Below are 14,279 nucleotides of genomic sequence, written 5' to 3' on the forward strand. Positions count from 1 at the left end.
TGGCTCAGTGGATTAAGCCGCTGCCCTCGGCTCAGGTCATGATCTCAGGGTCCTGGGATCGAGTCCCACATCGGGCTCTCTGCTCAGCAGGGAGCCTGCTTCCTCCTCTCTATGCCTGACTCTCTGCCTACTTGTGATCTCTCTCTCTATCAAATAAAATAAAATCTTTTAAAAAAAAAAATTAAAAAAAAATAAATGTCTGGAATATGCTATGATGCCTAATTATTCCTTTAAATGTCCTTTTGAAAAACAAATATTGGGGTGCCCGGGTGGCTCAGTGGGTTAGGGCCTCTGCCTTCGGCTCAGGTCATGATCTCAGGGTCCTGCAATCAAGCCCCACAACGGGGCTCTGCTCAGTAAGGAGCCTGCTTCCCTTCCTCTCTCTCTCTCTGCCTACTCATGATCTCTGTCAAATAAATAAATAAAATCTTAAAAAAAGAAAGAAAAAGAAATCTTAGTAAAAGTGATATTACTGAAAGGTGTTCCTGACCTGCTTTGTACTCAAATACTCAAAATTAGGAAAGTAATAGTACTAGTATCACACATAAAATTCAGAGAATCTGAGCTAAGAACTGGAATGCAGTGTTCTTAGCAGTGAGTAGATGAGAGCCTTTATATAACTTTTATTAAGTTTTAGCACCTGTAATAAGAATTGCTTCTATTGTAACTGATTGGCTCTACCAAGTGCTGGAAATTCTCTTGCTGAATTAATAGCTGTATTAAGTGTCAACAACTAAAGCAAAACACACATACACACACACACAGCATCATGCTAAATGAAAGGGAAAGGGGAATTAATATTTGTTAAGTGCCTACTATACTAAAAACTGTGCTGGGTGCGTTGAATATATAACCTTATTTAATTCTCACAACACTACTAGATAAACATTAGTCTACTCATTTTATGGATGAGAAAATTCAGTCTTAGAGGTTACAAGCATTATAGCTGGAATGAAAGTGTGACTCCCTTTCTTAAAGCTTTATCCACCATATCACACTACCTTTATAAACTCTCTAATGGATTTTATACTTACCTCTACGTCTCAAAGGTCATTTTCTTCGGTTGTAAAATAGAGTCCAGACTAATCATTTCTATGGTTCAGACTAACTCTAAAATTTCACAAAATCTATGATTCTTGTGGGACTCAATACAAATACATGAATAAGTAAAAGAGCAACTGCTCAATATAAAATGTTCAAAGAACTGGAGGGAGACGGCCACAGAAAAGTAAATAAAAATTGCCTTTGAATATAATAAAAGCTGTTCACCTTCACTCTGAATGTAAGAAATTAAAATTATAACATGGATGATTTACCATTTTCACCTCTGAGATGGACAAAGATTGCAGGGAAACAGATACTCATATATATTTTAAGTGCCACTATAGATACAAATTCTTTGGAAGGCAATTTGGGAATATATATCAAAATTATAAATGTATACAGCATTTAATCCAGGAATTTCACTTCTAGACTTTGTCCTACAAATAGAGCTTATGTGCTCAAAGTTATATGCAGATACGGATTCACCACAGCATTGCTTGAAATACCAAAAGAGGCTGGAATTAATCTAAATACCCATTCACTGGGGACTGGTTCAATAAATTAGGATAAGTCCATACCACCAAATTCTATGCAGTTTGCCAAAAGAACGTAGTAGATAAACACAAGGTATTATGGATAACATCCAAGTACATAAAGTAAAAACAGCAAGAAGTAAAAAACAAAAATGATAAATATACATATGCATCTAGAAGCATGGACTATTTCTAGGAGACAAAGTGAGAAATTAGTAACAGTGGTTTTCTCTGGGGAAGAAGCTGTAAATCTGGGATTGAAGGGGTAAGCTTATTATGCTCCCTTTTATTTTTTTTTTCTGTATATATACTGTGATATAGGCATTTTTACCTTTTTTAATTTAAAAAAGTGTTTATAACAAATAGTCTCTGGAGTCACTGAAGAACCCTTTTAATGTGAAGGTTCTTATAAGAAAAAAAAAAACTAATGCCAAGAATTTTCAAAATGTCAGATTTCTTCTAATTACCTCTATTTCGGTGTGTGTGTGTGAGTGAACTTCAATCTACAAGCAACAACAAATACAGCACAAGCACCTCCAATGTGCAAGATATGACAGAACGTCTGAAAAGGAGTATTATTCACCTCTCTCAGTCTTTCTCTCTCTCTCTCTCAATCTTCCAAAATTCAGATTCTCACATTCTAGAGCATGCTGTGACAAATCATGCAAATGAATGGTAAAGCTCCCAATTCCAAGGGTTGGGCATATGGAATATATTAATTTCTTAGTTGTGGAGACTCATCCAGACTGAAAATATCATATGCTTATTTGAACTATCAATTCTGCAGTATTTGTAAAATAGTACTTAAAATACCAAAAATTCACAAATCCTAATAACTATGAGATTGAGAAGTTACCTATATAGTATCAAAATTATGTGTAAAATTCACAAGAGGTTAAGTATCTAATCATAAACAAAGCACTCTATTTTCAAATCAGTAAAATATACTTATTAGCTACCAGATTTTGATTTTATTCCAGAAAATTTGTTTGTAGGGAAAAACTATAAAATTTCCTAGAAAAGCAAACTGATAAGTAGTATAAATGTAAGAGGAAAGACTATGTACTGTTGGCCAAATCTCATTCCAATTTCATGAAAATTTCTAGGCTATTAGTATTCTGTTGCATTGTTTTCCCTTACATAGTATTGACAAATTTATTTCCTCTACTTCTCAGTAAAAATAATAACTATTATAGAGGAGTATACTTCACATATTAAGCAATAAAAACAAACCAACATTTCCAGAATAATAGTAATACTTAATGAAAAACAAGACTAAAAGGAGTGGTGCCTGAGTGGCTCAGTTGGTTAAGCTTCTGAATTCAGCTCAAGTCATGATCTTAGATCCTGGGATTGAGCCCCATATCAGGATTACTGCTGAGAGGGCAGTCTGCTTCTCCCTTTCCTTCTCCCTCTGCTCCTCCCCCACTTGTGCGTGTTGCAAACTCTCTCTCTCAAATAAATAAAATCTTAAAAATAAAGAAAATGAGCTATCCTCCTTTAGTTGCTGGGTAAAATCATCAGTTTGTTTGACTCTGTCCAGGGTGGACAAATTATACATGTGTATATATATTACTTAAAAATTTTAGCAAAGCACTAGACTCAATATATCAGAATAAGTATTTATATTTTTAAAAATAAGATGTACCTTTCATCTGGGTAGCAAAATTCAGTGCCAATTTTGCAAAGAGATCTGGATTTTCAAATTTGTCCTCCTTAACTTTTAACCAGAAACAGTTCTCAGATAGTTCTTTCGGTTCAATCTGAAACAAAAATAACAAAGATAAGTTTCCAAATTATTACTTCATATTTAATTCTTCAAAGAATTCAATTTCACCAAGTTCAAATGATAGTTGCTTTATTTACCTACTTACTAAATCAATTTTAGGATCTATCAAAATAAGATTAAAGTAAATATTCACTGGGGACATCCCAGAATTCTATCAGTGTATAGGAAAGATATACAAAAGCAATTAGCCATATAGCAAATTACATTTAAGAAAGCCTTCTATTGGAAGGAATCTTAAAAATAGTTGAGTAAATGCCTCCCCCAACACATATACATTTTTTTCTGCTCTTGGATTTTTAAAAGTGAGGAAACTAAAATTCAGAAAAGTGAATTAATTCTCCATGTTTACTGACCTGGGTGAAGATAATAATCATAAAAAATCTAGCTAACATCTTATATACCTCCTATAATGTGTCAAGTGATTTGCATATATTACTTAATCTAATCATTATAATAATCCCTTGAAATATGACCTATTATTATCTCCACATTAAAGATGAGGAAACTGTGCCCCAGAAAGTTTAAGTGGCTGACTAACTAGCAAAGGGCAAAGATGGGAATTAAACCCAGGCAGTGTTGCTCCAGAGAACTGTGCTCTAACTACTACAGGGAAACCGAAGATTAGAACTGTGTATTTTGCAGTACACTATGATGCTTTGTGTTATATTAGTACCATTTCACTGTATGTTTAAATACTAAATGAATGTATCATTAAACATTTATACAGAGACAACTGGACCAATAGCATCTGGATCCTATAGTTTGGTGGAATGTACCTAATAAACAATAACCACATTCTAAAAATGTTAGTATCTCATTTACTCTTATGAGCAAAGCATGAGTATATATTCTTAACTAAAAACTGGTTTAACCATGATTCTGGTTAAACCAACTTACTATGTAGACACTGTCACATTTCATTCTAAGTATGTTCTTGGAGGAGTCATTTCCCCAAACTGTGGTCTGGAAAATTGTATTTTTTTCCCTTTTCCCTTGATTTCAGGTCAGGCTGTGATCTCAGGGTCATGAGATCAAGCTTCATATCAGGCTCAGGCATGGAGCCTACTTAAAGTTCTCTCTCCCTTCCCCTCTGCCTCTACTCTCCTCACATTCTTTCTCTCTCTCTCTCTCAAAAAAAAAAAAAAAGAAAAGAAAAGAAAAGAAAAAAGAAAGCAAAATAACATTCAATAGAAAAAATCGCTTTATATATTACATAAAGAATAATTAGGTTATATCACTACAGAATGCTGCCTCCTATTCCACACTATCTAAATATTTAAAACTACAACAAGAAAAGGGTGCCTGGGTGGTTCAGTTGGTTAAGTGTCTGACTTCAGCACAGGTCATGATATCAGGGTCCTGGGATTGAGGCCCACATCATGCTCTAAGCTCAGTGAGGAGTCTGCTTTTCTCTCACCCTTTGTCCCTTTCACTGCTCATGCTCTCTCTCTGATAAATAAAAATCTTTAAAAAAAAAAAAACTAGGACAAATTTTTTTTTCTAAAAACAAAAATAGCTATAAAAAAAAGGCTCAATAATTAAGATTATATTTAAGAATATTATAGTACTTAACAACACTACAAGAACCAAAATCATGTTTCATTTAGTGATATATTTTATATGCTATTCTCTAGCACCATTTTCACTTTGGTTTTCCTTTTGACTTCTACATTAATTTCGAATTATCTATGGAGTTTCCAATTTGCAAGGTACTAGACTGAAAGATAAACGTAAGATGGTGAACTCACAAAGGAAAGCATGAGTCAGCAGTCATCTTCTCAAGCATTATGCAATACTTACATGCAGCAATAGTTATTCACATATTAATGATCAACTATGACTGGAAAAGCCAAAATAATCTAGTCATAAAAATAACGGGTCAAATAATCTAGTCTAGTCATAGCCATAATCACCTTTGACCAATTGATTCTCTTCATAGGCACCTCAGGTTTATATAATTTTTTCTGCTTCATCCCATAAGGCAGATCAAGAGGTACTTCTGGGAACGGAAGAATTCCTCCTCCAAGGGGAAATGGTGGAGGAGGTCCCCCAAACAAAGGTGGTGGTGGTGGTATGCCAATCATTCCAGGTAAAGGAGGTGGAGGAGGAGGGAGAGCTCCTCCAGGTAGAGGTGGTGCTGGTGGAGGTGGTGGTGGTGGTGGTGGTGGGGATGACCCACCACCAGGCAAAAGAGGTGGTGGAGGAGGGCCTGGAATTCCTGATGAACCTGAGAGTCCATATCCCTGAAACATATGTAATACAATGTTTAAATGTTTATAGTAAAATATAACAACAAAGAAACTTATCAGTAGACATTTGGGGTTTTACATTACATACACTATATTTAATTTAATAACATCAAAGGACTTAATAGTAACTGAAAGAGACACCCATAGATTTTTGATAAGCATTATAAACTCTGTATAATGACTACTTCTGCTAACACACTATAAAAGTTGGCATCCTTAAAGATTTTGTGAAACACTCCTCCAAAATAATGAAAAAATTACCTTCCATTATAAATATATGCAAAGAAGTACTGAAGTGACTTGAACCTATTAGACTAGCTGGTTTGAATATGAAATAATTAATACAATCATAGATCTGACTCCCTTGGAGCCCATTAGCTTCACACAGAGTCTATCTCATAGCACTACTACCATAGCAGTCTTCTAGCACCATTAATTAATACTGAGTAACATACATTTGTGTGGTAATATGGTTATCAATGTTTCTACATCTATAATTTCTTTTCATTGTTATTATAAACCTGAAATGTCAGTAGGGCATTTTTATTTAAACTTTATCTCACTGCTTATAGATGAGAAAAACATAACTACAAAAAGGTTAAATGACTAACCAAAGGTCGCAGAGTCTGAAATGAGGTTAGGATTTGAATGTGGTTCTTCTTACACCTAATGTACTATAGCAGACTATTTCCTCATGGAGTCACTAGCAATGAAAAGAATTAATTCACACAGACTGGATTATGAGGACTTACTTCTTACTTACTTCTACCACCAGAAATTAACTTCAACCTCATTCTCTAATGATAATGGATAACAAATGAAGGACAGCTTCTCATTCCAGTCTACTTTTTACGTTAATCTGTACTTGTTTCTTTAAACCATTACTGGTCACAATGGTTCAATTCTAATATAAATGAACATGAAAGTGAACTTGGTAATTATAAACATTAATAAGAAAATCCTACCAATGAACAGATGTATTCATAATCAAGATATGACATTAGATGAAGTGAATGAAAAGTTTAAAATTATAAGATTTCTTGGCATAATGTTATTTTTATTTGGGGGGGAAAAAGTCTTATCTTTACTAATGTGAATTTCCAAGTTGGAGTACTTAATTATACTAACTAAACTTGGGAATAGCTTTACAAAATAAAGTTGAAGTATATTTTAAGAATAATCAATTTTAAGGACTGACCTATTTATAAGATTAAAAATTAACAATCATAGAATCATGGAATTGTTTCTTTTACTATTTAATATGAACTGTCCAAATATTTTATTCATATTTATGATGTTTATGTGTGTATACACATATATACAATTGAAATATTTTTACACTCAACAAATGATAATCTTCCCCTGGAATGCAATCCTGTCCTGAAATTAGTAAGAAATACAGTATTCAAAATTATTTTCATTTATTTTAATGCAGCAAAATTACAGGAAACATTTTTACAATCTGGATGGAGATCAAAGAAATTGTGGAGAAAATCAAAATAAGTTTTCTGAAAAGTTTTAGAAATTAGAAATGACAAGCTTTGTGTATAAATGGATATGCTGAATACTTTGAAAGGTAAAATGTATATCTAATTTTTTATTAGAAAAGCAAAATTATAAATAAAATCTTTTAAAAAAATAAAAGAGAGCAAAATTATATTTGTTAACATCAAATTTTTACACTATTAGATCATATCTATGATACAAAATGTATGGAGCCGTAAGAGTGCTATCTCTTTTAATAGAGTTATTCAAGTTAAATGCATGTTTCACAAATTTAATAAAGAATATCATATAAATGCCACCAGCTTTTAAAAATCAAATCATTATTAGTCATTCTCTTCCCCCTCATGAACAATTAGAAATGTAACAATTAAATTAGGCTATGACAGAGTATTGAGAATTGAATATAGCTAATGAATAATTTAGTATTTGGCACAATTTTGGGTATGCTAGAAAGACTGTGTGACTCTGCATTTTTACAGATCAGTTAATTTAATAATAAATTATTATTATGCAACCACTCACGAAATAGTAAGGCCCTGTAGTAGAGTGACATAGAGAAATGTCACCACTTCTGGTTGGAGGGAGGCAAAAACAAAATGAGTTCTCAGAGATATGGAAAGGGAAGTCAGATTATACAAAAAAGGATAAAGATTTAATGAAAAATTATCAAATATTATAGATAAGTGAAACAGACTAAGGGAAGCAAAAGGCACTGTGCTGAATAATTTGGAGTTCATCAGTGACTTCTGAAGTCATTTCTCAGTAGACTGATTGATACAAATGTAGTCCATCAGTCAATATCCACTAAGCATGCAATATGTAAAGAGGTGTTAGGAAAACAAAACAACCAACAACCAACAACAACAACAACAACAAAAACACAGGCCCCAAATGGCATCAGTTAGGCTGATTCACGAACCAGAGATTAATACATAATCTAACTGCAGTTTGAAGAAATAGTCTTAACAGGTGAATCAGGAACTTTCAAATCAGGACACCATAAGTCAGCCACAGAAGTCCTCTCCACCAGGCCCTAAGGGAAAGTGGCAGGGACTAAATGATATTTTCCTTTCCCTAATAACTTGTTGCCCTACCCTCTTTCCACAAAAACCTTTCATTTTGTACAACCCCTTGGAGTTTCCCTTTGCTTACTAAATGGAATGATGCCAAATTCATAAATCATTTAATAAGGCCAACTAGACCATGAAAGATTATGTAGTTGAATTTTGTGTATTAATGAGCATTTTTTTCTTCCATTTTATTTTTTCAATCATTGTTTTCATCAATGGGCTTTAAAGGTTAAAATGCATGGTAAAAACTAAAAAGAAAATGCATATATAGAAGAAGGACATTTTTCTACCAACACTGGTAATCTCCATTTCTTAATAACCATTTAAAACATTAAAAGTGTGAGGGTGTTTAAAAATAAAAATAAATAAAAAAGTGTTGAGAAGACTTAAAAGTGTTGAGAAGACCCCATAACTAAGAACTTGAGTGTATATGAGTGCTTTTGATCATAGGTGATGCAGTAAGAAATGCAAAATTTCTAGGTTTTTGAAATTATGCATCCAATTTTTCAAATTGTCAAAATACTTTTGTCTCGGAATAGTATTGATTGTGTAATGAAGTCCATTAAAACTATTTAGGGAAGTTTAAGCAGCTAACACCTTATTTTTATCCAAACAGTAAAATTACTTATTGTCCTGGAAAATTAAATCTGTGGAGTTAGTTCAACTAAAATGCAAAACTGCCAGAAAGTCTGGTTCTGGTCACATTTTTACCTCCATCTAACAAGATAATTTTCTACTATCAAACTCACTGTGATGTGACATAAAGTCATTACCTGGGTTCGAAGTTGCTGGATTTCTGTTTCAAGCTCTTTAATTTTTTCTTCTCTTCTTTGAAGCTCAGCTTGAGCTTCTTGTCGAGCTGTAAATTCTTCATCAAACTGCAATGATCACCACCATAAATGTACACTTAATAACATAGTTTTGAGAAAGTTTTAAACAACTTTATTCATTAAGTAAGAGGAGTGTCTTTTGCTTCACTGAATTCCCAGGTCATTCAGAAAATCAAAGCTCCAGATCTCTTTCATAAATAACACTTAAGCACACCTGTTGTGGTGGGTTACTGAGTATGGTGTTAGTAAAAAGGAAACATGGAAGCTACCCAAGGTTAAAAAACCCATTATCAGAAAGCAAAAAAGAAAGAAAGAAAAAAAATTATTTTTCTAAAGATTTACTCATTTATTTTAGAGAGAAGTGTTTAGGGAGGGGCAGAAAGAGAAAATCTTCATGCAGATTTTCCAGTGTGCACAGAGCCAGACATGGGACTCCATCTCACCACACAAGATCATGACCTGAGCAAAAACCAAGAGTGGTACGCTGAACCAAATGACTTACCCAGGCACTCCCCAAACAAAATTTTAAAAGGTTGGACTAAGAAGATTCTCTTCACATATAATGGGAATTTATATTTTTTTGTTATTGAAAAAAGGTTTCAGAAATATTTTCTTAAATGTTTCATCCCATACATTTAACTTTATCGAATTAGAAAATGAAACCTAAAAATTCACCATAAAGCAGTTCAACTCTGTAACTATATTTAACCTTGAAAAGGGAACATACTTTTTACAAGGCTCAAATGATTGTACAGTAATACAAATTATAATATTTCTATTATAATCTTAATTGTCTAGCATCCCAAAAGTGGTATTTCACAAAATCTGACAGTAGAATGATGTATGTATAGCCTAAATACAATTCTCCTTCAGCTGCTTAACCAAAACACTTGCATAAAATACTAAAAGAGATAAAATGAAAGGTTAAATTATGATGTATTGGGGGTAGGGGCTAAGATGGCGGAGGAATGGGGGAAACCAATGTTTGCCTCATTCCTCAAATACAACTACCATGAATATCAAATCTTTTTGAAGTCAAGAAATCATTAAGAGGACTGAGAGACCAAACTGCACAACTACAGGTTGAGAAGAGCCACATCGTGGAAGGTAGAAGGTGCAGAGACGTGATTTAGGGTAGAAAAGAAGTGCGATGCTGTAGGGGGCAGGGAGCCTAGATAGTGGACAGAGGAAAGAGAGAGTAAGCAGTGCAGAGGGGCCTGCACACCAAAAACACTTCCCCCAAAACCATTCACTGAGAAAATAAGAGGGGCTGATTATCGTGAGTTATTACAATCAACAGAGATAAAATACTTAAGTTTTAAAAGTCTACACCATGGTCAGTGTAGAGTCTGGTGGATGCAGGGATACACCTGTGGAGGAGGCAGAGGCCTGGGAGCAGATGGCACAACCTGAGGATCCCCTGGGACGCATTAGAAGAGAAAGTTCCTCCTTCTTGGAGTGCATCTGCTAGAGAAGGCACTGCCCCTCCAGGGACAAAAGAGCCAGCAGGTCTCATTTTGCTGCCCAGTTTCTTAGCATAGGGACAGAGACACCTGCTGAGGGCAGCTAACATGGATACTGGCTTACTGCTGCACTTTACTCTAAACTACAAGCTCCTGCATGTTGGTGCAACTGCACTTATGGGAAAAACTGACACCAGCCCAGCATGGCATGACACTCCCTCAGAGAATAAGCATGGGTCCAGGCTTAACAGATTCCAAAATTTTAGGAGTTTTGAAACTCAGCTGATGTGTCGGAGATAAAACACAGGTGCACTGTGCTGCTGGGCAGGTAGATGGCTGGGACACATAAAGGGTGAATATAGGGATTTGAGAGAAGTCTGGGACACACAAGAAAATATATTTTGGTCCTCTGTGAGGGCTTCCCAGACATTGGCAAGCACGAACTCCCCACAACGGGAACAAGGGAGAGGACTGGTGCCATTTTTATCCACCCACCCATCAGCATGGACTGACTTCAGGGAGTACCACAGGGCTCACAGCAGAGGCCTGAAGCATCTACACCAAACCCTACAACCCCACATACTCCGCAGATGCTTCTTTAGTAGGGCAAGTATGCCTGAGAACCAACGCAGTGGAACACATCCCCAGGAACACCAGCATAAACCCCCCACACCCACGAAGTCTACCGACCACAGAGTACTACAGAGCTTCAGCTCTAATGGAAAGAGGATCACGACTCTCTTAACAAGTAGGCCTGAGCACACCTAGGTAAAACTCACCACATAATGGACAAGATCCAAACACTCCCAATTTGAGGCAAGGAGAAATTCTGCAAAGGACAGACCTGGGAAAAAGAATAGCCAAAAAACAACAGCAGAGGACACACAGCATACACCAGGAGCAGTTCCTGAAGTGCCAGGACCTGGAGTATATATGACTTCTCCTTAATAAAGCCATTACTCTCAGGAACAGGAACATAAGAGTCTTTCCTAACAGAGAGGAAGACAGAGACCTACACAAAATACCAAAATGGAGGAATTCATCCAAAAAGAAAGAACAAAAAAAAGTCATGGTCAGGGATCTACTAGAAACAGATATAAGTAATATGCCTGATTCAGAATTTAACAGAAACATCATAAGGATACTATCTTGACTTGAGAAAAAGAAAGAAGACACCAAGGAGTCCCTTACCACAGAGATAAGAGACTAAAAAACTAGTCATGCCAAAATAAAAAATGCTATAACCAAGATGTGAAACCCACTGGATATAATGATCCATAAGAATGAAAGAAGCAGGAGAACAAGTAAGTGATACAGATAAAACTATGGAAAATAATGAAGTTAAAAAGAAGGGAAGAAAAACGTTCGATCATGAATACAGACTTAGATAGACTCAGCAGAGTCCATAAACCACAATGACATTTGTATTACAGGAGTCTCAGAAGAAGAAGAGAGATAAAATGGGGCAGAAAGTTTAACTGAGAAAATAATAGCAGAAAAATTCCCTTATCTGGGGAACAAAACAGACATCCAAATCCAGGAGGCACAGAGAATGCCCATCAAAAACAAAAGCAGGCACAGAGAATGCCCATCAAAAACAAAAGCAGGCAAACACCAGACATATCACACTAAAATTTATAAAATACAGAGATAAGAAAAAAATCCTAAAAGCAGCAGGGGAAAATAAATCTGTAACTCACAAGGGAAGATTAATAAGGTTAACAACAAACTTGTCCACAAAAAGTTGGCTGGCCATAAGAGTGTTCCATTATATATTCAATATGCTTAATACAAAAAATATGCAGCTAAGAATATTCTATCCATCAAAGCTGCCATTCAGAATAGAAAGAGATAGTTTCCCAGGCAAACAAAAACTAAAGGAATTCATGATCACTAAACTAACCCAGCAAGAAATATCAAAGGGGATGCTTTGAGTAGGAAAGACCAAAGACCAGAAAAACAGAAAAAATCTCCAAACAACAAAATTACAAGTAATGCAATGGCACAAAATGCATATCCATCAAAAATTATTCTGAATTCAAAGGACTAAATGCTCCAATCAAAAGATACAGGGTATCAGAATTAATTAAAAACATGATATTCTAAAACCTTTAAGAAGCAGTAAAAGCACCCATGAGAGGGAAATAATATCAATACGGGCCTACCTCCAGAGGCAAAAAAACTCTCAAATATACTAACAAACCTTACACCTAAAGGAGCTAGAAAAGTAACAGCAAATAAATCCTAAAGTCAGCTGTAAAAGGAAAATAATAAAGAACAGAACAGAAATAAATAATATAGAAATAAAAAAATAGAACATATCAATGACACTAGGAGCTTGATCCTTGAAAGAATAAAATTAATAAACCCCTAGTCACAGTTATCAAAAAGAAAAGAGAAAGGAACCAAATAAATAAAATCACAAATGAGAAAGTAGAGATCACCACCACCACAGAAACACAATTTTAAGAGACTATTATGAAAAATTATATGCTGACAAATTAGAAAATCTGGAAGAAACAGATAAATTTCTAGATACATATAAACCACCAAGACTAAAATAGGAAGAAATAAAGTACTTAAAACAGACTGATAACCAGAGAAGAAATTGAATCAAAAATCAAAAAGCTCCCAGCAAACAAAATACTGGTGGGGGGAGGGGGAGTGCAGATGGCTTCCCAGGGGAATTCTGCCAGATATTTAAAGACGACTTAATACCTATACTTCTCAAATTGTTCCAAAAAATAGAAGTAGAAGGAAAACTTCCAAATTCATTCTATGAAGCCAGCATTGCCGCAATTCCAAAACTAGACAAAGACCCCACTAAAAAGAGAATAAATGGTAACTATTCCTCATGAACATGGATATAAAAATTCTCACCAAAATACTAGCAAATAAAATCCAACAGTACATTAAAAGAATGATTCAACACAATCAAATAGCATTTATTCCCGGGTTGCAAGGACGGTTTAATATTCACAAATCAATCAATGTGATATACCACATTAATAAAAGAAAGATAACAACCATATGATCCTCTCAATAGATGCAGAAACAGCAACTGTCAAAGTACAGGATCCATACTTGATAAAAACACTCAACAAAGTAGAGATAGAGGGAACACATCTCAACATCATAAAGACTATATATGAAGGATCCACAACTAGTATCATCCTCAATGGGGACAAACTAAAAGCTTCTCCTCTAAGTTAAGAAATATGACAGGGATATCCACTCTCATCATTTGTTCAACATAGGAACAACATTTGTTCCATAGTTGGAAGTCGTAGCCTCAGCAATTACATAACAAAAATAAATAAAAGGCATCCAAATTGACAAGGAAGAAGTCAAACTTTCACTCTTCATAGACTACATTTTTATTTACGTAGAACAGCCAAAAGACTGTACCAAAAATTGCCAGTATGGATACATGAGGTCAGTAAAACCACTGGAAACAAAAACAATGTACAGAAATTCATATCTGTACATGAATTATGAAGCAACAGAAAGAGATATCAAGAAAATGATCCCATTTACAACTGCACCGAAAGCCACAAGATACCTAAGAATAAACCTAACCAAAGAGGCTAAACATCTGTACTCTAAAAACTACAGAACATTTCTGAAACAAATTGAAGAGGACACAAAGAAATGGAAAAACATTCCATGTTCACGAACTGGAAGAAGAAAAGAAGAAATATCATTAAAATGTCTATACTACACAAAGCAATCTACACATTCAATGCAATACCTATCAAAATGCCATCAGTATTTTTCACAGAGCTAGAACAAGCA

General features: G+C 34.8%; 1 protein-coding gene and 1 long non-coding RNA gene across 2 annotated transcripts in view; one reads left to right on the plus strand and one right to left on the minus strand.

Moving 5' to 3' along the window:
* The window catches only part of LOC309855567, a 1,258,688-nt gene that overhangs the window by 962,536 nt on the left and 281,873 nt on the right, over nucleotides 1-14,279 (plus strand). The gene's annotated exons all lie outside the window — the stretch shown is intronic.
* DIAPH2 (diaphanous related formin 2) overlaps nucleotides 1-14,279 on the minus strand; it is a 919,476-nt gene that overhangs the window by 594,312 nt on the left and 310,885 nt on the right. The window contains exons 16-18 of the mRNA XM_082715955.1: nucleotides 8,965-9,069; nucleotides 5,280-5,609; nucleotides 3,226-3,340 (exon numbers count right to left, since the gene is read on the minus strand). Of these exons, the coding sequence (XP_082572081.1) occupies nucleotides 3,226-3,340; nucleotides 5,280-5,609; nucleotides 8,965-9,069 (550 nt within the window). The remainder of the gene's footprint in view (nucleotides 1-3,225; nucleotides 3,341-5,279; nucleotides 5,610-8,964; nucleotides 9,070-14,279) is intronic.

This window comes from Mustela nivalis, assembly GCF_964662115.1.
Source record: "Mustela nivalis genome assembly, chromosome: X".
In the NCBI taxonomy this organism is placed as follows: domain Eukaryota; kingdom Metazoa; phylum Chordata; class Mammalia; order Carnivora; family Mustelidae; genus Mustela; species Mustela nivalis.